This window comes from Fusarium vanettenii, assembly GCF_000151355.1.
Source record: "Fusarium vanettenii 77-13-4 chromosome 5 genomic scaffold NECHAsca_12_chr5_2_0, whole genome shotgun sequence".
Lineage (NCBI taxonomy): Eukaryota > Fungi > Ascomycota > Sordariomycetes > Hypocreales > Nectriaceae > Fusarium > Fusarium vanettenii.
This window is the reverse complement of record NW_003315872.1, coordinates 368,491-393,216: the sequence shown is the minus strand read 5'-3', so window position 1 is coordinate 393,216 and position 24,726 is coordinate 368,491. Positions and strand designations below refer to the sequence as shown.

Here is a 24,726-nt window from a genome sequence, read left to right as displayed (position 1 = left end):
AAAAGGCCTCGTGATGAGCCCTATACGATATACTTTACCGAGTAACTGGACTTTTTATCCACTCTATATTTCCCATGTTGGGTTCTTGCCTTCGGCCCGTTAAGGCTGGAGTCGAGGTCTTGATGATGGAAAAATTATCTGATGGAGAATTGCCCATTCTCCACTGCTGATCTGATTAGATTAGATCACGAACTTACACCTAGCGGGCGATTTCGGTTGGGTATGCGTGGGTGACGATCCTTGGGGATGCTGGACTTACCCGCTATGGCAACAGGGGAGAAAAGTACAAATGCCTCACGTAGCGCCTATGAGTTAGATAGTCAATCCATCATTCAGCCATCGTTGTCCAGCCGAGATCGTAATCCAGTCAAGCATCATCCATCATGTCTGGAGACAAAGACGCCATCGAGCCAAGTCCCCCAGCTCAACCCGAGAGGGTCAACTCCGGCAGCAGCGAGAACCTCAAGCAACTCTCCAACGTCGGAAATGTCTTGCAATCGCAGGGCGTGACTCGTATGGAGGCTGTCTACCGCGAGGCCAAGTCGGACCGCAAGACGCTCTGGCTCGTGGGAGCTTCCGTCCTTGTCTGCGCGTGGGCGTACTCTCTCGATTCTTCGACCACGTCGTACTATAGCGTTGATGCTTCGTCGTACTTTGAGAGGCATAGTTCGGTGCTTTCGACGCTTTCTATCGCTACGAGTATCATTAGTGCTGTTTCGAAGCCTTTTATCGCCAAGTTTTCCGATATCACTAGTCGGCCGTACACGTACCTCCTCTGCATCTTCTTTTATACCTGCGGTTACATAATTGCCGCCTCCTCGCGGACCGTGTCTGCATACATTGTCGGAGAAGTCTTTGTCGCCATCGGCAGCTCTGGTCTCGACCTAACAAACGACATCATCGTGGCCGACCTGACACCCCTCGAGTGGCGAGGTTTCGCAAGCTCGATGCTCTCGACCCCCTTCATTATCAACACTTGGTTTGCTGGCAAGATTGTCGATGCTCTTCAGGCTAGGAACCAGTGGCGATGGGGTCTGGGTATGTTTGCCATCATCATGCCCGTGGCTCTCTCGCCTGCTGTTGCAACTCTGATCTACCTTGACCGTAAGGCTAAGAAGGAGGGTATTGTCAATATTGCTTCTAGCAACGCTGCTCGTCGTGCTGCGAGGGAGCTTGCTCAGGAGAGTGGATATGAAGGACCCCATGGAGCCATCGTCGCGCCGGCTGTTGAAGAGAACAAGACGTGGCTCGAGGCACTGAAGCACAACCTTGAGGAAATTGATGCCTTTGGTCTGATCCTCCTCGGTTTCGGCTGGTCTCTCCTCCTTCTCCCCTTCTCTCTCAAAACATACGCCGAGCATGGCTGGAGGAACCAGTCCCTCATCGCCATGATGATCGTGGGTGGTCTTCTCCTCATCTTCTATGTCGTGTTCGAGATGAAGTGGGCAAGAGTGCCAAGCGCTCCTCGACGACTCGTGTTTAACCGGACGTTTATCATGGCCATAATTATCGACGGCTTCTATATGCGTATGTTTCTCTCTCTGCTTCGAGTGCCTATCTGACCGAGTTAGTTGCTGGAAACATCCGAGGACTGTACTTTTCTTCTTACACGTTGATTGCCAAGGACTGGAGCTACCAAAACTGGGTAAGTTGTCTTGTCTGCTGAAGGTGACGTTGCTGACTTTGTAGGTCTACTACGGCAACACGTTGACTCTCGCTCTCTGCGTGGCTGGTCCACTAGTCGGTCTCGCTCAACGATGGACGCACCGCTACCGAACCATCCAGATCACCGGTCTCTGCGTCAAGATCATCGGCATGGGTATCCTCCTCGACGAGCGCCAGGCAACCAACAACACAGGCGCCCTCGTCATGTCTATGATCCTCATTGGCTTTGGAGGTTCTATGTCGGTCGTCGGCTCACGCGTAGCATCTCAAGCCTCAGTTCCCCACCAAGACGTCGCCCTCGTAATCTCCCTCCTGTCTCTATGGTCCAAGATCGGCAGCGCCATCGGAAGCGCCATAGTCGCTGTCATCTGGGCGAACAAGATGCCCGGCCAGCTTCGCGAGCATCTCCCGCCGCCCGCAAACGAAACGACCGTCAAGACGCTCTTCAGCAGCGTGACAAAGATCCGTACGCTCTACGAGTTTGACGACCCGATGCGACAGGGCGCCATCACTGCGTACCGCAACACTCTGTGGTACTGCCTCTCTGTGGCTCTGGGTTTGGCGTTTATTCCCCTCATCGCGGCCTTCTTCCAGACGAATTACTTCCTAGGCAAGCAGCAGAACGCGGTGACGAATGTTGGAAATGATGGTATGCCGCTGGAGGAGAAAGATCGTAACCCTGAGCCGCTTCCACCGCCTAAGGATAAGAAGGAGGCTTTCTTGAGGTTCTGGGCTGGTCGTCAGTAAAATTTGAGGGTTGAAATGTACCTTTGTGATGTGAGGTCGTGTGTGTGTAGGAGTGAAGTTGGTTTGGTGGGGAGATTGGCCTGCTTTCTGACCTCGTTTGGTGGTTTAATTCTCAGTGTTCAACTATGAGCCGTAGTTGAGCATAATTTTGCTAATATCATGGGCAAAGACTTTCCAAGAGACCAAAGTTTTTCTATGAATTAGTCATAATCCCTATACGTTCCCTTTACGAAACATGTAGTCCTCTGAGACCGTTGTCGTGTTCTCCCCAGTGATCTCGACATATCGTGTAGGGTAGCTTCATTCCCAGCTAACCCTGTCACCAGGCTCGGTTCGAGGACCGGTTTGTTCGAGATGGAGCCCAAGTATCATCAGTCACGGAATATTAACACTCTCCTTCAATACTTAGATTTGATACTTGGTTTGATAGTCCTTATATGAAACATCTAGTCTATCTCCCTCCCTTGCATGATAGCCCCACGACCCAACACACCGCTGCAACATCTCAGCCAATAATCAACTCCCCTCCTCCATCACTCGACAATTCAAGATGAAGATACTACTACACTCTCATTTCCCAGCCGGCCATGCCTACCCAATGCAAGCCGTGGCCCAAGCCCTCGTCCGTCGCGGTCACGACGTCGTATGGCTGACCAGCTCCGACAACGAAGCCCGCGTTCGCGCTGTGGGAGCCACATTTGTCGCAACAGAGGCCATTGCCGTCGTCGACGCACCGCTCATGGCAGAGAGTGAGACTGGAATTCTGGACAAGGTGTATAGGCGGCTCGATTCGAGAGTTATTGCTCAAGTGAGCGATTATCGTCGGGTGCTGCGCGACTTCAAGGCCGAGGTGCTCTTGGTGGATGTCATGCCATACGGTGCGAGGGCGTTGTATGAACTCGGCGAGATTCCAGTGTATGCGACTCTAGGAGTTATCCCCATCTACATGTCGAGCTGGGGAGCTCCTCAAGCTGTGTCTGGAGACAGTCCGTCGACTTCGTGGTTCGGGTTGGCCTGGAATCATCTTCACCACCTCGTTAACCAGTGGATTCTCTTGCCGCTGTTCTTGAGACCAATCATCAGCACTCAACGGAAATCGCTGGGCTTGAAGGCTTTGCCGTATGGCGAACCTACCGAGTCTTTCACTTACAGCCCCTTTCTCCACATTCAAGCTTCTTCGCCTGTGCTGGAGTTCGAACTCCTACCAAAGCCTGCTGGGCAAAGAGAACATACCAAATTTGTCGGACCTCTTGTCACGCAGGTTACGACTAATCCAGACCTCCTACCGTCCTGGTGGGATGAAATTGTCGTGCACCAGCGGGTTGTTGGAATCACCCAAGGCACATTGGCAATGGATCCGACCTCATTGATCATCCCAGCCATCGAGGCACTTTCCGGTGATCCTGACCTTCTTCTGGTGGTTGCTTCGCCTCACGAGGAAGAGATCAAATCCCGAGTTGGAGACCTACTAAACGTACGATACGCCAAATGGATACCCTACCACCTCTTCCTGCCACAACTCTGCCTCCTAATCACCAACGGCGGCTACGGAAGCGTAACACAAGCTCTTTCGCACAAGGTACCCCTGATATGCGCAGGTCAGACGGAGGACAAGAAGGACACGGCGGCTCGGGTCAGCTGGGCGGGAGCTGGCATCGACTTGAAGACGGATAACCCTTCGACTGAGCAGGTTCAGAACGCGGCGAGGAAGATTTTGGACGATCGGGGGTTCGCGGAGAGGGCGGGTCGGTTGGGAGATGAACTCAATGAGTTAGGGGGAGGGGAGAGGGCTTCGGAGCTTTTGGAGGAATTGGTTCGGTCTGTTGAAAGAAAGTAGTTAGTGAGATGTCTAGACTAAACAGGGTCATAGAAATAGATGGAATTGGAAGATGGAGGAGGCATTCGAGTTCTCTATTGTGAGAGTCTGACGAATAGAGAGGAAGAGGGGTCTGCTTTGGATGAGAGCGTTCTAATCTGTCAGTTCATAGAGGCAGCTGAGGCAAGTCTTTTGCTTGAAGCTAAGTGATGGCGTATGAAGTTTCTTGAGTTGCTGATGTGAATTCGAGACCTGCTGGCATTACCTCTCCCCCATTCTCCCCGTCGTAGGCCCAGATTTGCAAATAAGCCTTGGGAAGCCACTCTTACCTGCCATCTTGGTGAGCCCCTGTTCTTAAATCGTCTGGCTGTTGAACTGTAGCTTGGTCTCCGGCCTCTGGTTTAGAGGTTCAATTGTCTAGAGTATTGGCCTGTCTGCAATTAGACTGGGAACTGCTGGATAGCTGAGCCCTGACTAAAGCCAAGGTGCCCTGCCTTGGCCAGCACCATGTTACCCCTTGAAGCCTGCCGAGAGCCTTTGAAGACAAGGAGTTCTTTGTGAGCCAGAGAGTCAGATCTTGACTTTTTCTCGAGGCGTTTCGTGTAGCTTTTCTTTCGTCTCGGTCAGGAGTAGGGTCATCGAGAACCCGGCAACTGGTATCGTAGATTCCTTTTCATCTCGTAGGGCTCGATTAGATTTGTTCGCGGTTTATAGTGTACGAAATCCTGGAAGAACGGTAGTCAGCAACCAAGACGTTGTAGGAATAACGGTCTAGAGGACCGTTATGGGGTGAATATGCGAGGGCTGGATCGATCGAGTGCGGCAGCTCAGGAAGGCGCCTCACTCAAGCCTTTGCGAAAGATATAAGGGGTAGATACTGACCTTTGGATATGCTGCCAGTAGTCTGGAGACTGGATTGAATCGTGAGAGGGCTAGCTGACGTTGATGGGCTTCTGTAGTCTTGATGGCTCGGCGCTGTATCCCGAACGGGTAGCGACATAGTCGCCCTGTGTCTTTCTGGTCATTAGAAAGATTTCTTACGTACTTGAGGAGATATGTGTGCCTTGGCGAACCTGATAGGCGCGGCTAGGCGTTGGTAGGGGAGAACAGAGGGTATCGTGAGGATGGTCTTGCGTCGCGCTTCAGGAGTAAGGGCGTAACTGTCGGCTTTCTTAAGGGCAAGGCGATGAAATGGTTCTATTCTTGGGGATTATGATGGCTTCGTGTCTTATATGATGGATGTCGACGGTCGCGTCTAGGACCATCGGCTTCGATCAGCTTGGAGAGAGGCTATTCGGAGGGAAGCTCCAGAAAAGGGGGTAGAGATCTGTAGTAAGGGAAGCATGAGTGAATGCAGGCGAGAAATCAGAGAGGACGGAACGAACATGGTGGAGTACGATGTGAGCAGCGAACGCGCTCTTGGCCTGCTGGATTGCGAAGCAGCGGCAGCGAGGGCGGGAGGGTCGTGATGGAGGCAAGTCTTTTCTCGAGCGTAGCGAAGATTCTAGGGAGGGATTCGACACGAAGGGATGAGGAAGCGGACTGAAAAGCTGTGGGATGGTGATGGGGTCAGCGATTTCTGTCCAGAAGAGATGGTGATGGGGGCACTGACCAGAATGAGGATGGATGGATGTTCAGGACCGAACAGAGGAGATGACAACAAAAGGGACGAAACGTCCAGACAAAGAAATTTCAAAAACTGCGAGTATTCTATCGAGGTAAAAAGGCTAGACGCCAGGGAAAAGAATGTCTGGGTTCGTTGCTGCTGGTGGGTGCCCCACGGGAGGTGGAAACGTCAACACCAGCACTGCGATCGAGCGGCCTGCATCGCGACAGACCAAAGGCCTCGACACCCCGTCGAACATGGGGGCCATGGGGTTCTTGAACGGCACATCTACGATATGATCCTCATCGCTAGAGTACTACATGGAATTTCCCGCTCCCTAATCCCACCCCAACGACCAGAGGAACTCCATAAGCGTGGTGGGACGATCGAGCGCGACCGGCTTCATGGCTCGACGGTGGCGGCTACGGGGAGGGACACGATCAAGCAGGGTAAAGGGACATGGCGATAGATACTGGTGATAGCTACTACGGATATAATGAAGTCAACACTCTCGGGGAGTGTCTTCCTGACATGATCTCGGTCTCTGCAAATGTGAATGCCCTCAACACCACAAACAAACATCACGACCCAACTCACGTAGCTCGCCTCCACGCCCTCCACGCCCTCCACGCGCCCAGTCAACATCGCTCCACCAAGACAAGCATCACATCATGGTCACCAAGGCAAGAGATCTTCTTCAAGCCGAAGCGCAAGGCCCCGAACTCAATGAAAACCAAAAATTAATCACCGCCAAGCCGCCGAAGCGACTGGTCCCCTCCCCTTACCTGTAGGAGGCTCGCAGTACCCAGGATTCTTGAGCTCCAGGTGCTACCGGCTCGACCAGCATGGTCGACGACATGAGGAGAACAGAAGAAGAAGAGGGGGAGGGGTCGGATGGAGGGGAATTTTATAGCTGGACCCTGGGGCACGGGATCACCCCTGGCTGATCTGCCGGTTCGCCAGTCCCGGCGCGATCGATTCTCGAGGGGCAGCCCCTCGCCGGTGGGGGCGTCCAGGGGAAAATCGGTCGTACAGGGGGGGGCGTATGAGCCGCAGGTCGTTAGCTGTCAGTGGGTTAGGTGAGTTACTGGGTGGCGCGACAGGGGTCCAGGCGGGCGTTGGACGACATCTCTCAAATGGCGAGGGACACTTGCCCGTGATCTTGCGACAACACACGATATTAAAAATGGGCGCCTATTTTTCTCATGATGGGCCAATTTTTAGCTTCCGAGGCATATTCTTATCTTCAAAATTAATTGTGGTTGTGGTTGCCCTGAGTATTTTCAAGGGAGTCATCCTCACCTCATCCGCGTCCATGGGCAGACTGGCTGTGATAATGCTTCACCCGCGCCGCATTTTTTGGCCACGAAGCGCATGGGAGATAGAGATAGAAGCAGTGTGCACGACAGTGAATTCGCAACAGCACAGGACGATGCAAATATTGAGATCATGGGCAGGATGATGGTGAATGTCAGGGTGGCAGCTACGAAGTAAAATTACATTTGATATGATTAATTTACAAGACATTTAATGCATCACTAACGATAAATGCACGCTCAAGATGCTTCAATAATTGTTACACGGGTCGCAGGCATCTTGGTTGGGACAGAGGTGCATGCGATGGCCGCTCAGGGGATCGAGGCAGGCGACGGTCCAGCACCACGACCGCGCGCCCCCAAGACCCCAAACCAGCTCTCAAACGACGCGACAAGGCAACTGATCCTCCGAGCTCTCTCTGACTGAGCGTTCATGCGTGGTACGTACCTCGAGACGGTCGCGTGGTGAGGGCTGTTGCCCCCCGACCACCTGCAGCCAGGCGGCCACGCTCGCCGTCAACACCAGACGCGCACGCAAAATCACCCAGATCAGCCGTACCCACTTTTTCAATTCCCACAGCTATAAAATCCCCCTCTTCTCCCACCTCTCCCACCTTTTCTTCCTTTCATCATCAGCAGTCACCATCGCAGCCATGGTCAGAACTTCCACCCGCCTCTCCCGAGGCGGAGCTAGCCTTGAGGCAACTCTTGGCTAGGGGAGGTCTCTGGCCTGGCAATTGGCTTCTTGCCAAGCGATGGTGACTTGCTTCCGCTTCTGAATCGTTCTGGCCTTTCTTTTTGGTTTGTCTTGGTTTGTCTTGGTTCTTCTTGGTTCGCCTTGCTCCTTTCTTCGCGCTCTCTCTCGGCTGCTTTTCTCGCTCCCTTTTCGGTTTTGTTTTGGCTTCTTGCCAACCTCAACGGCATGGCCCGTCCATCGGAGGCCTGAGGCCTCTTATGCCAGTAAGTTCATCCCTCTTTTTTCTTTGCTTACCCAACAGGAACTGACAGACCCTAGCCATTCAGGGCAAGGACTGCCACTTTGAACGGTATCATGGTACGTGCTGCACTTGCTTTCCCCATGATGACCTAGATGGAGTGAACTAATCGAGAGGGATAGTTGAAGTCAGACTGTTGGAGATGGGTCATCCTCGGCGAAGGAACGCCTTGGGAAGAGAACTGGACCATGATTCAGATTCCTGATGAAGAGTACATCAACGGCATCGCAGCAACGTTTGAGACTGATCCCATCACTGGTTCAGAAGTTTCGCAACTCTTCGGTCATGCTCGAAGCGGAGCATTACCGCCCCAAGGTAAGTCTCCAAGAGTCTTCTTCACTGTCGCCCACCTGACATCCATGCTAGCGTGGCTGGGCCCCTAGTCATGCTTGAGGCGAACGGCCTGCTCCTGTCTCCTTTCGAAGCAGAGCAGGTCGCGTCGTTGACAACACCAACCAGTATGCCCACCCCCCAGCCTTCTCCCTTCTGCATTCTTGAATGAAACCTCTTTGGCATACTGATGCACTGGTACTCTGTAGTGTTGACTGGTTGTTGGCTATGCATTCATCAACTTCGCAGATGCCCTTCTGGCCTTGGTCCCTGCGCAGGCTTGCAAGATTTTGGGCTTTTTGCCCAAGAAGGCCCTCTGGTCGACATGCGGCCGCCTTGGCTGGTCTAAGGCTGGGTAAGTCATGCTCACTCTGAAACATCTCTCGACTTGTACTGACACAGAATTTGCAGTCTTTGGTCCCTGCGCAGGCTTGCAAGATTTTGGGCTTTTTACCCAAAAGCTTTCCTCCTCCTCACGGGTCTCGCGCATCTCAGGATCAGTACCTGCTTGATCGCCGAGCCGATGGGTATACATACAAGGAGATCAAGGAAGCTGGCGGCTTCTCTGAAGCCGCGCCTACCAGCATCGCCTTCGAAGTCCCACCTGGAAGTACAACGATGTAAGTCATATCCACCTTGAACTGCCTTTTGACTTGTGCTGACACAGAATTTGCAGTCTTTCGTCCCTGCGCAGGCTTGCAAGATTTTGGGCTTTTTGCCTAGAGCTCAAGCCGTCCCCGACCTGATGGGTCTCGTGCCTCTCGCGACCAGTACCTCCTTGATCGCAGAGCCGCTTCCAATCGACCCTGCCCTTGAGCGCAACTTCGGCGCACGATGTAAGTAATATCCACCTTGAACTGCCTTTTGACTTGTACTAATCATCTCCCTCTACAGATCGTGTTGCTTCGCAAGGTTACTTACGACTGGTACACGGCTAACAAGCTGACACCCGAGAGTACTGTGCGACCTTTGTTGCGTGGGACCTCAGTCCTTTGCTGCAGGCTCGCAAGTGCTGGGTAGCGAGGCCTGCTCCTGAATCTCTGGTTCACGAGAGGCCTTGCTCCTCAGCGCTTGCAAGCCTGCGCAAAGGACTGAGGTCCTACGCAGCAAAGGGCAACAGATGACTTCAACCTTGTTCGCGTTCAAAGACCACGCACACTCTCTCGCTCTCGCTCTCTCGACAGACCACACGCACTCGACACCACACACACCAACACACTCCGCACACGCCTTGGAAACACACTGGATGGATGGACTGGGACTACAGACTACACACACACACACTCAAATAAAACTCACTCTTGCTTCGCTCAAACATGATCCTTGATGACCCTGACTGCAATGACTGTAATGACTGTAAATCTCCTTCTAGTGAACTGTGCGCGACCGCTTTAGTGTCTTGGTGCCCTGTACTTGTGCTTGACCTCTGAAAAAACGTGCCGTGCTCGTCCTCAACAGTGCCATGCCTCCCAAAACATCCTCTACGACTACCTCGCCCACCAAATCTCTCTCGAAGTACGGCATCACATCATGTCTCGATGATGACCAGATCGTCATTCACATCAACCAAGTCTCCCATCTCGACAAGCACAGTCGAACACTTCCCTCCCACCGGACTACGAATTTCCACCTCCATCTTGCTCGATTCGACGCACAGCTTTTGCCAAAAGGTCAGCAAGATCCATTCACAGTCTGCAAAGAGTTACTCACCAGCACGTCGCCCTTTTCTACAGCATCTCCCTTTTTGACTACTACCTTGTAGCACCGACCTGGCAGCATAGCCTTGACGCGCTCACCCTCGACGCTGAGATCGCCTAGGATGCCATTCGCGTGGCTGTTCGTGCTGGGGCTGGGTTGGTACGGTCGGACTAGTTCTTCGATGAAAGGAGCGTTCGCGATGGCTTCCTCTTGGCGTGCGGCTGTGGCGGCCACGTCTTCTTTGTTCTCCTCCAGCCACGCTTCGTATTCGGCCAGGTCCAGCACACCATCGGTAACCCGGATGAGCTTGTCCTTTGACTGGCTGTCAAGGTCCGTCTCGCTGATGGAGTAGAAAGAGATTCGATCGAACTGACGGAACAGCCAGGGCTTGGAACCTTGCTTCTCGATGTCGGCTACGAGGCCAGAGTCCCAAATGTCGACTGTCCGACCCACGAGCTGATACCCTCCAGGAGAATCCGTCGCGTAGATACACATGTACTGCCCACCGATGCCGACAGCGCCACGAGGCGTAAACGACCGAGAAGGATTGTACTTGGTACCGAAAAGACGATGGCGAGGATCCAGGGGAATACCACAAGGCGAGCCCATGAAGACGTCGCCGAGTCCGAGAACGAGGAATTCAGCAGCGCAGACCGTCTTGTCGATGTTGTCGATACCGTTCAGCTTCTCCAGGAACTTGACGTTGCTGGGAAGCCAGGGGGCTTCTCCTCGAATCGTTGCTGCATAACGTTCGACTGCCGCTCGACTAACGCTATCGTCGAAAGCGATAGGGAGATGAACTGTCCTCGAAGGGACCTGAACTGGAACAGAGTACGAGCCAACGTGCTCTACCAGGCGAGCCATCATGGTGCTTTGGGGAATACCGTTCGCGTAAGTGATGTGAAGGCTGAATACTCCTGGCGTGAGCTCTTCGACACCAGGAATGGGCTCCTTTTCGTGCTGTTGACAAAAGGCAAAGATGCCAAAGCTTTGTCGCAAATCGAAAGCAACGGCCTCGCCAAACTCGAGCATGAACGCTCTGTCGCCAGCTGGACGGACGACGATCTTCTGACCACCCTGCTCAATGGTGCCAACCACAGTAGGGATGCTGGCTAGCTCCTTGATCAGAGATGCTTCGTCTGTGGCCTCTTGCTCCTCGCTTGGAAGAGGTGAGAGGTTCTCAATGACATGTTCAAGCTGCTTCTCTAACTCGAGTGCAACCTCCACGGTAATAGGATCGAAGCGAATCGTATCACCAGGTCGAACCTGTCCCATCTTCCACATCTCGGCCGAAGCAACGACGCAAAGCACGACGAATCCACCGAGACTCGGACCATCGCAGGCCAAGACTACCGCCTCGTCACCCGTGAAGCTGACGCTGCCGACAGAATACGGGGCGTCGTGGATGTTGGAAGGGTGTAGACCAGCTTCTCCGCCGGTCTCGCGTGCCCATTCAGGCTGGGGACCTGTGAGTCTGACCCCGAGTCTGTTGCTGTTGTGGTGGACCTTCCACTCGCTGAGGTACAAGGACTTGATGCTTTCAGGGGTAAAGTACTCGGGCGCGCTATGAGGACCAGGAACCACTTTGATAGTCCAGCGAGCCTTTGGATGACGCGGAATAGGCACGGGAGAGGCAAGTCGAAGAAGCCCATTGAGGTTTCCCTCTGACGGACGAGGCTCGATAGCCAAGATATCACGCTGCTGAAGCTTTCGACCAGAAAATCCACCGAGTTTACCCAGTTCGAAAGTCGCTCGACTCCCCATAACGACAGGGACCTGAATACCACCTTGAACGGCGAGATACATGCGTTGTCCATGCTCGACAAGCCCGATAGTCAAGACTTGACCAGCTCGAATGGCGACAGCCTGGTTTTGAGGGACCGGTTCGTCGTCGATGGTGACTGGCACGACGCCTCCTGTGACTGCGACGACGGCATCGCAGTGGAATTTGAGGGAGGGCCCTTGAAGAGTACACTCTACTCCGGCAGCATCTGAAGAGTTACCAACGAGCCGATTTGCCAGACGAAAAGAATACGAATCCATGGGACCACCGGGAGGAACACCGATGCTCCAATAGCCGGTACGGCCGGGATAATCTTGGACTGTGGTCAGAGCGCCCGGCTCGAGTACCTCCAAAGAGGAGGCCACGAACTGAAAGGAATCCAGAGACTTTGTCGTGTAATCGCAAGATTCGAACATGGACGACGCAACGATTTGGCGTAGATACTCCAGGTTGGTTTGAACGCCTTCGATGCATGTTGCCGCGAGACCATCGGCCAGGTTCTTCAGAGCCTCCTTGCGATCAGCTCCAGACGATATGAGCTTGGCTATGAGAGGATCGTAGGAGGTCGTGACTTCGGTGCCGACCTTGACCCAAGTGTCGACTCGGAGACTAGAGGGAAACTCGAGCTTGGTGATACGACCAGCGCAAGGTCGGAAATTTTGAAGGGGGCTCTCGGCGTAGAGTCGAACCTCGATGGAAGCACCAGAGACCTCAGGCGTGGTTTCGAATAGCTGAGCGGTCTTCCCATCCGCAATGTTGAGCATGCACTCAACTAGATCGAGACCCGTGACTGACTCGGTAACAGGATGCTCAACCTGCAAACGAGTGTTGACCTCGAGAAAGAAGAACTCCTCCGTATCGATGTCGTAGATGAACTCGACAGTACCGACATTTCGATACTTGACCGACGAAGCGAGACTGGCAGCAGCCGCCTTCATCTTTTCTCGAACTTCGACTGGAACCATGATGGCAGGGCTCTCCTCGACGACCTTTTGATGACGACGTTGCAGAGAGCAATCTCGTTCTCCAGCTGCAATGACCTTGCCAGTACCGTCTCCCAGGATCTGAACTTCGACGTGACGCGCTCGCTGAACAAATCTCTCCAGGAACACACCCCCGTTGCCGAAGTTCGCCGTCGCCTGTCGTCGAACGCTTTCGAAAGTCGTGGCGAGACTCTCGACGTCTTTGCAGTGGCTCAATCCGATTCCACCACCACCTGCCGTGCTCTTCAGCATGAGGGGGAAACCAATCTTTTGACCTTCCTCCAGGGCTTCCTCCAAAGACGTAAGAAGGCTGTCGCAGCCGGGAACATTTGGAACACCAGCATCGGCGGCGATAGCACGAGCACGATGCTTCAGGCCGAGATCTGACATTTGCTGGGGAGTTGGACCAACCCAGATCATGCCTGCTTCTTCAACGGCGGTTGCGAACTCGGCGTTCTCTGCTAGGAATCCGTAGCCAGGGATGACGGCATCTGCTGAAGATGACTTGGCGAGTTCCAAGATCTGAGGAATGTTGAGGTACGTTTCGGAGACAGAAGTTCCCTTGAGCTTCAGAGCAACGTCAGCTTTGCTAACGTGCGTAGCCTCTGCGTCCGTGTTGGAGTAGATGGCGACAGCTTCAAGTCCCATCTTGTGAAGCGTCTCGATGATTCGGACCGCGATCTCGCCTCGATTAGCCACAAGAACCTTTGAAATTCCGCTCCGGTGAACACCGTTCGTCTTTGGCTCGGCATTCTCTTGGAGATGGTTGTTGTAGGCTCTCCAGCCACCATGGCTCGTAATGTCGACAGCATCCTCCAAACCGACCGGCTCGCACACGAACCCACGAACCCAAGATCCATCTTCTAGCTCGACGGAGCCGATACCGAGAGGAGGAGGAATAGTATCCATGAAGCTGGCGAGAGAGGACTTGGGGAGATCCCAGACCTCGAGTTCAATCTGTGATCCTTCCTCGCCTGCCGCGACTCGTTTCAGGCCTGGTTTCTTTGGACCGGAGGCTGAGTTCAAGGCAAAGAGGCGGTAACAAGGTGATGTCGTTGTGGTCTTCAAGAGCTTGGCGCCTCGAGATGTAAGGTCTTTGTTGAGAGGGAACCCCGTGAGATGTGCACCAACGACGGCAACTGGGATATAATTGGAAACCAGACAGTGATTCACGGTCGGTTCAGAGACCTCTACACCCGTTGATCCCAAAGACCTAGCCTCTTGTCCGAACCAGTCACGCGCCCACGAGAGAAGAAGCGGTTCTTGCCAACGATTAGAGATGAGAGTGATACCAAAAGGCAACCCATCCGGTCTGAAGCCCGCGGGGATAGAAAGCGCTGACCAGTCTAGAAAGTTGACAAAGTTTGTATACGTGCCAAGCAGCGAATTCTCCTCAATAGGGTTCTTCTGGATCTGCTCCATTGTGGGAAACGTAGGGGATGTAGGAACAAGAAGACCGTCGAATTGGGAAAAGGCCACTTCAATCTGACGGGTAAGATCTTGACGAAGGTATTCACCCGCAAAGACGTCTGCTGCTGAGAGCGTTTGAGCTCTGATGATAATCTTTCGCACGACGGGATCCATGGCTTCGACTGGTGATGCCTCGATGAACTCTCGGATTGCTTCGTATCGTTCTGCGACCCATGGGCCATAGTAAAGGAGCTTGGCGAGTTTGAAGAGAATGGTAAAGTCCACGGGGACTATGTCCCAGCCTAGAGACTTGGCTCTTGCCAATGCTTTCTCATATGGAGGATGGTGATCATCGCGGCCGAACCAATCTGGCTCTGCGCATACGGCTAGCGAGGGCCTTGTTGCATTGCTTGCAGAACCGAATCCATCAAGGGCGTATGCATGCTTGGCATCTGGTCGAGGGCGAGAGTAGGAGTCTTCCAAGTCATAGCCTTCAGCCGCAGAAAGGACAGTCTCGGCGTCAGAAACGTTGAGAGTAAAGATGGAGACGCAGTCGAGGGTCTTGCAGGCGGGAATTACGCCGCGTACACTAAGAGCGCCACGGGTAGGTTTCAAGCCGATGATATTGTTGAGACCAGCTGGGACACGACCAGAGCCAGCAGTATCTGTACCGAGAGAAAATGGTACGACACCACGAGCAACGACGACGGCACTACCAGAGCTGGAGCCGCCACTGACTCTGCCAGGGTCGAATGAGTTTGGCACGGCACCATAGGGAGACCTGGTGCCTACAAGACCAGTCGCAAACTGGTCCAAGTTTGTCTTGCCGACAATGATAGCTCCGGCAGCCTTGAGTCTAGCCACAACAGCTGAATCTGCAGTAGCTGGGTCTGAGTTGAAGGATGGACATGCGGCGGTGGTGATGAAGCCCTTGGCGTCGATGTTATCTTTGGCGGCAAAGGGGACACCATATAGAGGTAGGGATGTGGCATTGTCGAGTTTTTGAAGATTGGTCCATTGATCTTCGAGTTGTTGAGGTGTTGCGAGGGATATCCATGCTTTGGTTTTGGGGTTGGCGGCTTTCTCGGCTTCAACGAGAGAGCAGAGACGGTTGAGGCCATCCCCAGCAAGTTGGGCGGCCTTCCAATCAGCAACTGTAAGAGGCTTTTCGGTTTTGATACCATTGGCGGTACCATTGGTACCATCCATGATACCGTTAGTAGATCCGTTCATGTTGAAGGAGTGATACGTTATAGTGCAAGGGTAGGATAAGGAGGTAGGCCAGGCCCCGTTCTTGGTAATCGAGGTAAATGCTAAGCAAATGAGTACACAGAAAGTCTGAGACAGAAGCAAGTCAAGTATCTGCCTGTTCTTCTATGATGGTTATATATCTTTCCTGGGCCTCGAAGGTAGTTAAGTAGGGTGAGCCTGGAGGTAGCACTGGGGGATGGTCTCGACTGGTTCAAACTTTCGTGATTCATAAACTTGCATAGCCTCGATAACCAAGAAGCCGAGTGATTTCATGATGAGCACTGATAGAGCATCCGGGGAAGAATCAAAAGGTACACTGTCTCGTTGGACAGTGTTGTGAAGCCCGGGGGCCGGCGGCCAGAGGACTCGGCCGAATCAGTAGAGGAGCGCGGGGGGCTGAGCGAGCGCCGAGAATGGGTTTTCTGCTTGTGTATTTGCTTGTGACACGGAGGGCTGTATGCAGAGTACGATCAGAAAGTAGGAAGAGCTGGTGAGAGTGAAGTACGCTATCGTCAAATCTTTTACTCGTGGTGTTGGAATTCCCCTTTTCGGCCGGGTTGTCTCCGTGAGCGGCCGTGGCGTTTGGAGCTTAGCGGGAGCGACACAGAGTAGTTTAACAGTCTCGAAGATCAACAACTATGAGAATACCAATGAGCACTTGAACAACTGAATTGCAGCTTTCGCTGTGGATCAACTTTCGAACGAATAGTCAACTCACTTGTCAACCCAAATATTCTCCGATAGACTTCACTCTCAGTCTCCAGGCCAAGGTCGCTAATGTTAGTGACCCCCGGAAATGACAACCGAAGCCTCAAAATCCCCGCAACCAATCACAACGCTCGCCGGCGGCCACTCTGCAGCATTTCAGATCGTAACTTGTCAGTTTATTTCGCCGGCGGCGAGTCGATCTCGTTAGTCAATTGGAAAGAATGGGAAGGAGGAGTAGGAGGCTCTGTTATCGCTTGGCTTTTTGAGGTGTATAAGTATCAGGTTTGAGAGGAGATAGCCGAAGGGGATGAGATATAGAGACGAAAAGTTATTGGTTGATTTTATACGTAATGGCGTTTGTACAAAATAAGACGTCGGTCCAGGTATTGACTTGTGCTCCCTCGTGTAGCGATGGAAGTATTATACTATGATTTAGTATTTTTATATCATTTTATTGTGTTTAACGTCTATTCTTTACGCGACAACTGATGATATTTGAGAGGAGTTAGACGTGCTTGCTTTTGCCATTCTGTCTTGACCCCCGTGTCTGGGTTGAGTGGAGGTACATGCGCTCCTGCATTGGATCTGCGTGTTTTGGACCTGCACCTGGTACCTAGACATGCATCACCAGAGACATCTTAGAGTTGAGTATTTACAAGATACATGAACAGTCCAACCCGCAATCTAACCCATCTTACACCAATACTTGCTTGTCTGTGAAACAAGCCTCGAGACGGACCTCACACAGCATCTCGGTGTATCCTTTCCCCGTATTTCCGACCCCGTGGGGCTCCCTGCCTCCTCCATCAAATTCCTTATCGTGCCATGGACCCAACCCGGACCATGTCGATAAGCACAAGTCAAGTCCGCCCGTGGAGATTCTCCGCGTTCGCTCGAGTCGTCGTAACGACTCTACCTTCCCATCGCGTTCCATGTTCCCGTCCCTCGGCTCCGCTTAGCATCCATCTGCACGAGCGAGTAGAGCTGGAAGATGGGCCCGAGTCTCTTATCACTGTGCATCTACCTAGTGACACTCTAGCCAGACGCCTTCCTACCGGGGTGGGTGGGGTCATGGTAGTAACCAGCACATGTTTTCCCAGCCCGTCATCCATCGTGATTCATCTCTCGCCATGCCCATGCAGGGCGGCCCGGTTGATCTGTCCGGCCCAGGCCCAGGTTCAGGTTTGAATACCGCCGGCGCGGGGAACGGTAACAGCAGCAGCAACGGCGGCGGCCCGCCGGCCTCGGCGCGCTCGAGGCCTTGTGATACTTGTCGTGTCCGCAAGACGCGGTGCGTCAAGGAGGAGGGTCAGTTCCGATGTGTCTTGTGCACCTTTCACAACCAACCTTGTACCTTTCTGAGAGGCCCGACTCCTCGTCAGCGACGCCAGAATCGGGAGCGTGAACGGGAAAGACAGGCTGCGTCTCATGATGGGACCGAGGAGTTGAATGCTGGAGACGCGACATCACCACCGCTGTACAACAGTGCCAGCGGACCGGGAAACCCAGGGGCTTCACCGAGCTCAAGCCGCCAGGGCGATGCTGCTGCTTCTACCCCGGCGAGTGTAGAGAGCACATCCGGGCCTACCACAGGACAGACGCAGCAAATGGCACGCGTCGAGGAAAAGGCCCCTGAAGCTCCTCGTCCTCCCATCCTCAGCAACACCCTTGGCCTGGACTTGAAGACTCACGCTGAATATATTGGACCTACCGACTATCGCGACCCAGTCTTGCTGGACCTACATCGCCCAAACCTCATGAACCAGGATCCTCCACCTCTTCCGGCGTCGTCGTCGTTTGCTAGACGCCTCGACTACAAGACGATATTCCTTGTGCATCCTGATGAATCCGCCGCGTCTGAACAGACTCGGATTGCCGACTTGGATGCCGTCGAGGCTACTGTTCACCCTCTTGGTCGGACGCTGGTTGACCTCTACTTTCGTATCGTCCATCCCAGCTTTCCCATCCTACATAAGGATGTCTTTATCAGCAAACATCGACTGTCCCATCGACACTTTGCGCCCTCTTTACTGGCTGCCGTCTATCTCGTGGCTCTAGACTGGCAGCTATATGACAGCTCCCTTGCTGGCCGTGAGATCGAATCTATCCCGGATCCTGCAGCCCTTGAGCAGTTGGCTGAGCGCACCATTGCTCAAGATATGCGCAGACCCAAGCTCAGTACGCTTGAAGCTGGACTTTTGCTGCTCCAACGCAACCGTCGTATTGTCGAGTCTGGCTCTCACACCCACCCAATGTCGAACCGCATGTTTACGGCACAGCTGGTTGCCATGGCACAGGATCTAGGCATTCATATCGACTGCAGTGCTTGGGCCATTCCTGCGTGGGAGGTTGGACTTAGACGGAGATTGGCCTGGGCTCTGTACATGCAAGACCGCTGGGGAGCGTGTATTCATGGACGACCCTTTCTCATTCAGGACAGTGACTGGGACGTTCGTCTCTGCACTGTATCTGATTACCCCGAGCTGGGCGCGATAGACCCAGAGGCCAACCGGGACCATACTTCACCAATTATTGTCGGTTGGGACTTGTTTATGCGTCATATCGAGCTGACGCAGATCCTAAGCGACGTGATCCGGACATTCTACAGCGCCGCGGCTACTCGCACGGGAGGAACTCTGGATCAGATGGGGGTTGTCGCCGCTGTTGAGCGGGCAAAGCCTCTGGTCTTTCGTCTTCGCGAATGGCATGGGAACCTCCCTCATCGGCTTCAACTTCAAAGCACAAAGCTTAGGGAGCTTTGTGCCAACGGTGCTCTTCACTTGGCGCATGCTGCTGTCGAGATTGCGTTACACCGTGCTCTTGTTCGGATCATGACCCCCGACACACCTGGATCGCTCTATGAAGTTTTGAGATCAACTGCCCGGGCGAAGCTACAGTCGGCAATTGAGTTACTTGGATCTCTTCGGCCAGAGCATACGGCAGCGTTCTGGGGCAGCGCCGCGGCCTATCAAGCAGCTGAGATTGGATCCATGGCAGGACTCTTGTGGGCGACGGCAGACTCATTCGATGAGATGGCCTGGTGCGCAGCTCGAGTCGAAGAGTTAAGATGGGCTTTGAGAGTCCGCGGTGCCGCTGCCCCCTTTGCTCGAGAGGCGTTGCGGTTGCTGGAGCGCGATATCGGTGGCCTTGGCATGGTCAAGGCTAATCCAGATGGCATCCCCTGAACTAGCCAGCCACAGCTTGATGGTGAGAGGTCAATGACATATGCATCCGGCTAGTGTGGCTCATAGACACGAACGAGACGCGGCTGGGGATGAAAGGTCTATGACATCACCTGTGCGACAACTTACGCGACGCGTCCAAGACAACTCCTCCCGATCTTGAACAACCTTCCAGCAACTTCTCTTTTAATTGTGACAACCCAATTCTGTCAATTATCGAAAATGGCCGACTCCGATCCCAAGGTTATGCAAGAGAACGGCAGTGGGGAGAATCAGGCATCGGCCGGGGAAAAGCATCAAATACAGCACGATTCGCCTGATGCAAAGCGCGCAAAGACTAAGAAGCAAAAGACCCTTGAAGATGTAGGAGTCACGTCGCAAGACGCAGACGACAAGTCTGAGGAGAAGCATGAAGAGAAGAGCGAAGAACAGGCCAAACCCGGCGAGAAGGAGGAGGGGGATGCCAAAGGCGCCGTTCAGCCTGCCGAGGAACCCAATGTCCCATCCAACATCCTCGAGAAAGGCATCATCTACTTCTTTATGCGCGGTCGCATAAACATTGAGGACCCCGAGAGTGTCCAAGACATTGCGCGTTCGCACATCCTGCTTCGTCCTATCGCAAAGGATGCTCGATTGGGTGAAGGGGCCCTCGCCGACGCAGGGAACACTCGATTGCTCGCCCTTCCAAAGAAGACGTTGCCTGTGAGCGGCAAGGACCGCTTCATGGTGTTTGTTGAAAAGTCGGGCGCCTCTTACGACGAGATCAAGAAGGAGTTCCTTGCGGCGTCCGAGTATGATACCACGACAGCTGGCACCCGTCGCACCCCAGCTGCCACGCCAGTCGGCGAAGGCGTGTATGCCATCACGTCGACGGGACAGGATAGCCATTTGGCGTATCTCTTGACGCTCCCCGAGAAGCTGGACGAGGTGCAGAAAGAGTTGGGCCTCAAGAAAGAGGGAAGCTTTATCATCAGTACCAAGAACCCCCAGCATTCTGGACCTGCGAATACGCAACTGCCTGAGGGACCTGATTTTCCAAAGGAGTGAGTAACACATCTACCAAAAAGATTATCTGATACTGACAAGTTTCTAGGATCATTGACGATTTCCGAACTCTCCGCTGGATGCCCTCGAAGCCAGCTCACTTGGACTATGTCAATGCGCAGATTCTACTCATTGGGGAATCATCGGGTATCAAAAAGGCAGTTGAGCCACAGAAGGAGGACGAAGAGAAGGGCAAGGAAGACCCGAAGACGGTGCTCAAAAACCTCGAGGAGGATGACTTTGAGCGTATGAAGGACCTGGCGGAAGATGAGTCGACTGCCATCTTTGCAGACTTGCATGCGCAGGCCAAAGACTACCCGAAGCTGCAGACGACTTTCTAAAGGCAACAAAAGGATGCGTCCGGAAGGGAGGCGTTGGTACAGGGACTGGATTGTTCCCCTTGAAAGTAATGCAATATCTGAGTCTGAATACATCGTGTTGACTGCAGTCACATCAGATCCTATCCCAACATGACTGTCGATACCTTATCATGATCCCGTTTTCCAGTCATCAGCGGAATGAATTCCACTGTGTGCGGGGTTTCGCAGCTAATACGAGATCTCAGAGGGTTGACTCACATCCTGCCTCTACAACGACCGTTTGACGGCCTCGAAACAATGGCTCAACGCAATATACTTGTGACCGGCGCGACTGGCTATGTGTAAGGCTTCGGCATCGCATTGGTATGGTTGGCTGACCATGAACCCAGAGGAGGTTCAGTCCTGACAACGCTTTTGAAGTCCGAAAGTGCCCTCATTCAACCATCGTCTGTCACAGCGCTGGTCCGAAAGAAGGATCAGGCAGACGTTCTTGCGTCTCAGGGCATCAAGACGTCCATCTTTCGAGACCTGGACGACTCTGAGCATTTGAAACGTGTTGCCGCTGAGCACGATGTGGTGATCCATACTGCGTCAGGGTTTCATCTTGGCTCTGCTTTGGCCTTGATTGAGGGGCTGGGTCAGAGAAAGACACAGAACGGTGGCAAGGTCCACTACATTCATGTAAGATGGTGTCTGTTAAGAGTTTTGTAAAGCTGACACAAACAACAGACATCTGGGACTTGGAACCTTGCAGGGCTGGAACTCACAAACAAGGGCGGCTTAACCGAGTTCAAGGAAGATGATCTCCTAGATCATTTGAGGAAGCTGGAAGAAGAGTCGCCGTTCTCACAACGAACCACGTTGTTCGGGGTCATCGCAGCCGCAGGGCAGCATGGTGTGGAAGCGCACATCCTCCTTCCACCCGATATTTACGGTCAAGGAACAGGTCTATTCAACAAACATACGCCGCAGCTGTTTGACCTTGTCAAGAAGGCCATTGGCGTGGGGTATCCCGAGTGCATTGGTGATGGGCTCGGAGGAGCGGGCCATGTACATGTCACCGACCTCGCTGAGCTCTACAAAGTCATGATACTGCGGATCCTGCAAGGTGAGGCGGTGCCCTCTGGAAAAGATGGACTGTTCTTTACGGAAACGGGATACCATAACTGGTTCGACGTCGCGAAGCTCATCGGAGAGGTTGGTGTTTCCAGGGGTGTACTCAAGTCTGCCGACCCACGATCCATCACAGTAGAAGAGGCTGCGCAACGGTGGGAGGAATCGACGAATGGTGACCAAGAAATTACAAAATTGTGTTTCTGCATGAGGTTTGTCGGCTCATGGCATGTCTTGGATGGCAAGTTGCTGATGACAGTACAGGAACAAGACAGTGCCCAACAGGGCGTATGAACTGGGGTGGAAGCCCGAGAAAACGGACCATGACTGGAGAGTCTGGATCGAAGAGGTATTCCGTATAGTCGAATAGACCGACTGGTGTCTATACAACAGCTTTTCAATACTCTCGTCTATCTCGACAGCCTTAACCGAGCTGAAGTTCAAAACATGCCATGCATCGACTGTTCACGCCACCCCCACACTCTGGGGTCAGGGTTTCATGTACACGATTAGCCTGATGCGATATACTCCGGGTCCGTGTTGAGTTTATTTCTTCTACATACGTTTCTTCTGGGGTGACTATCCTTGTTGGGATGGTGGTTCGTGCCTGGAGGGGTTGAAGCTGTCATGAGTGCGGGATGGTGAGATGATGGCCCTCTCAGAAGTTGGATATTGGTCATCCAGTGCAGGTCAATTCGAGATGGCCACTCTAGACGCTGTATGTCAGAGCGGTGTTGATTCAGATGCTCAATCTTGTGCGATAGAATGAAATGGTATAATATTATCCTCAACAATCGACATCTACAGAACGGGTATATCTTCTAAACTTGCTCCTTATCAGCAGCCTTGGGAGTAGCAGCTTCAGGAGTAGCAGCCTCGGTGGTTGCATCCTTGGGCATGTAATCATCTTCGAAAGGCGTGGCCCCAAACTTTCGCCAGCAGTCAGCGGCCATGAGGGCCTCGTCCTTCTCCTCGGCCTCCCAGAGCAGCTGCTTGTTTCCGTCGCTGAGATACGTGACAGACTTGTCCTGATAATGCATTAGCTCTGTATCGCTAAAAGAGTAATGGGATACTTACAATACCCAGCGTCAACTTGATGATGCCATCAGCCCAGTAGTTTGTGAAAGTGTAGCTAGGCTTCTTTCCGCGTAGAGCGAGGAGGACGTTATCAGCCGCAACGTCGGCTTGTCGGTTTGCCGAACGACCGTTGGGGTTTGTCGTCTTGGTGTCTGCGACGTCGCCGCAGGCGTAAATGTTGGGGAAGGCATCGTCGGCGATCTGGAGAGTGGGCTTGACCTTGATATGGCCGGACTCGGTGATGGCGCCAGGGACGAGGGTCTTGAGGATATCTGAGGCGGGCTTTTGGCCGACGCAGTTGACCTGGAGTTGTGAGTTGTGAGTATTGGGAGTGATATGGGGTGCTTACATAGTAATCGCACTCAATGACCTTGCCGGATCGCAAAGTGACTGTTCCGGATTCCTCGCTAACCACACGATCCTCAAGAATAAGCTCAATGCCGAGCTTGTTGATACCTTCAATCGCAGCATCCTGAAGAGTCTTGCTAAACCGATGCATAGGCGCCGCTCGCGAATGCACCAGAATGACGGTCTTGTCGGGATACTTAGACTTGGCATCTGTCGCAAGCTCAACACCCGCAGCACCACCTCCAACAACAACAATCTTGGTAGCCTTCTCAATACCATTCTGCATATCCTGCATCTTCTTCATCGCCTCAAGCTTGTCAGCAGCATTGGGTCGCGAAGGGAGACCATCCTTGATAGCAGAACCTGTAGCGACAATGAGGTACTCGTAAGGAATCTCTTCACCACTCTCTTGAAGCTTGACATGCGTCTTTGTAACCTCAACAACACGATCCTGAACCCAATGAAGCGCACCCTCAGGAAGCTCCTTAAGATCCTGCCGATACGGAATAAACGCCTTGTGCTCATGACCCTTTGCAACACAAAACCTCGGAAGAACCCAAGTAAACTGGAAATGCGAATTCGGCTCAATGACAACGACTCTAAACGAAGTTCCGGGGGGTAGGTTCATGGAGAGAACCCGAGCAGCTTGGTATCCTGCAAAGCTGGCGCCGACAATGACAATGTTGCGGTCTCGCGTGTCCGAGGGCTTTTTGCTAGAGACTTTGGAGGCCCAGCCGTCTGTGGTTCTTCCTAGGGCGCGACGCCATTCTCGGAAGAAAAAGGCAAAAGTGTAGGCTAGGACCTTGCTGAAGAGGACGGGCTTGTCCAGCATTGTGAGTGTCGTGCTCTCGAGAGAATGGCTTCAATTGGACTCTTTCCAAAGAGGTGAAGGATGCAAGAGGTGAGAGGGTAACATGGGCGAGATGTTGGCTGCGTCCCAAGGCATTTTATTCATCGGCTCGGGTTTAGTCTAGCTACGGAGTAACCTTTGCGTCCTCTTTCAGCTGAAGGGGAAACACGTATAGCAGCAAGGTACTGCGCAGTCATGCTACATCAATCCCACGCAAATGTTCCGCAGCAGCCCACACGCTTTCCGCGGCTTTTACCCTTCTTTCACGTGGGACTTAATGTCTCGGAACATTTCTTCAAGGGTTCACACACTTTTTTAAAGCTCTTACTTAACGGGCTTGGTTCTTGTCGCGTGTGCCAAGAGTCACGATGTGGGACAAATTTATCTGATGATCTGATAACGCAAATTAAGTTTCGGTACGTACCTTTCTTTCAGGTAACGAACCGATGTCGGGCACCACCCCCCTTGTCTCTCTCTCGCTAAC

General features: G+C 53.1%; 8 protein-coding genes across 8 annotated transcripts; 6 read left to right on the top strand and 2 right to left on the bottom strand.

Annotated features, from left to right (window-relative positions):
• Window positions 1-383: 383 nt before the first annotated feature.
• On the top strand, window positions 384-2,412 carry NECHADRAFT_40267 (uncharacterized protein; the record flags this gene model as incomplete). Its single annotated transcript, XM_003048089.1, has 3 exons — window positions 384-1,527; window positions 1,572-1,645; window positions 1,690-2,412. The coding sequence occupies 3 exons, from the start codon at window positions 384-386 to the stop codon at window positions 2,410-2,412; spliced, it is 1,941 nt and encodes a 646-aa protein (XP_003048135.1).
• A 598-nt stretch (window positions 2,413-3,010) lies between these two features.
• NECHADRAFT_106113 (uncharacterized protein) lies at window positions 3,011-4,249 on the top strand (the record flags this gene model as incomplete). Its single annotated transcript, XM_003048088.1, has 1 exon — window positions 3,011-4,249. The coding sequence occupies one exon, from the start codon at window positions 3,011-3,013 to the stop codon at window positions 4,247-4,249; it is 1,239 nt and encodes a 412-aa protein (XP_003048134.1).
• Window positions 4,250-8,104: 3,855 nt separating this feature from the next.
• Window positions 8,105-9,599, top strand: NECHADRAFT_79969 (uncharacterized protein; the record flags this gene model as incomplete). Its single annotated transcript, XM_003048087.1, has 7 exons — window positions 8,105-8,110; window positions 8,166-8,204; window positions 8,268-8,460; window positions 8,725-8,830; window positions 8,937-9,095; window positions 9,199-9,311; window positions 9,418-9,599. The coding sequence occupies 7 exons, from the start codon at window positions 8,105-8,107 to the stop codon at window positions 9,597-9,599; spliced, it is 798 nt and encodes a 265-aa protein (XP_003048133.1).
• Window positions 9,600-10,003: 404 nt separating this feature from the next.
• Window positions 10,004-15,582, bottom strand: NECHADRAFT_79968 (uncharacterized protein; the record flags this gene model as incomplete). The annotated part of the gene is made up of 2 exons (XM_003047906.1): window positions 10,004-10,132; window positions 10,186-15,582. The coding sequence occupies 2 exons, from the start codon at window positions 15,580-15,582 to the stop codon at window positions 10,004-10,006; spliced, it is 5,526 nt and encodes a 1,841-aa protein (XP_003047952.1).
• A 1,862-nt stretch (window positions 15,583-17,444) lies between these two features.
• NECHADRAFT_68965 (uncharacterized protein) lies at window positions 17,445-19,493 on the top strand (the record flags this gene model as incomplete). The annotated part of the gene is made up of 2 exons (XM_003048086.1): window positions 17,445-17,731; window positions 17,837-19,493. The coding sequence occupies 2 exons, from the start codon at window positions 17,445-17,447 to the stop codon at window positions 19,491-19,493; spliced, it is 1,944 nt and encodes a 647-aa protein (XP_003048132.1).
• A 243-nt stretch (window positions 19,494-19,736) lies between these two features.
• NECHADRAFT_68963 (uncharacterized protein) lies at window positions 19,737-20,980 on the top strand (the record flags this gene model as incomplete). The annotated part of the gene is made up of 2 exons (XM_003048085.1): window positions 19,737-20,533; window positions 20,584-20,980. The coding sequence occupies 2 exons, from the start codon at window positions 19,737-19,739 to the stop codon at window positions 20,873-20,875; spliced, it is 1,089 nt and encodes a 362-aa protein (XP_003048131.1). The 3' UTR covers window positions 20,876-20,980.
• A 171-nt stretch (window positions 20,981-21,151) lies between these two features.
• On the top strand, window positions 21,152-22,337 carry NECHADRAFT_40414 (uncharacterized protein; the record flags this gene model as incomplete). The annotated part of the gene is made up of 4 exons (XM_003048084.1): window positions 21,152-21,195; window positions 21,244-21,535; window positions 21,584-22,179; window positions 22,232-22,337. The coding sequence occupies 4 exons, from the start codon at window positions 21,152-21,154 to the stop codon at window positions 22,335-22,337; spliced, it is 1,038 nt and encodes a 345-aa protein (XP_003048130.1).
• Window positions 22,338-23,020: 683 nt separating this feature from the next.
• Window positions 23,021-24,224, bottom strand: NECHADRAFT_40288 (uncharacterized protein; the record flags this gene model as incomplete). The annotated part of the gene is made up of 2 exons (XM_003047905.1): window positions 23,021-23,347; window positions 23,394-24,224. The coding sequence occupies 2 exons, from the start codon at window positions 24,222-24,224 to the stop codon at window positions 23,021-23,023; spliced, it is 1,158 nt and encodes a 385-aa protein (XP_003047951.1).
• Between the last annotated feature and the right edge of the window lie 502 nt (window positions 24,225-24,726).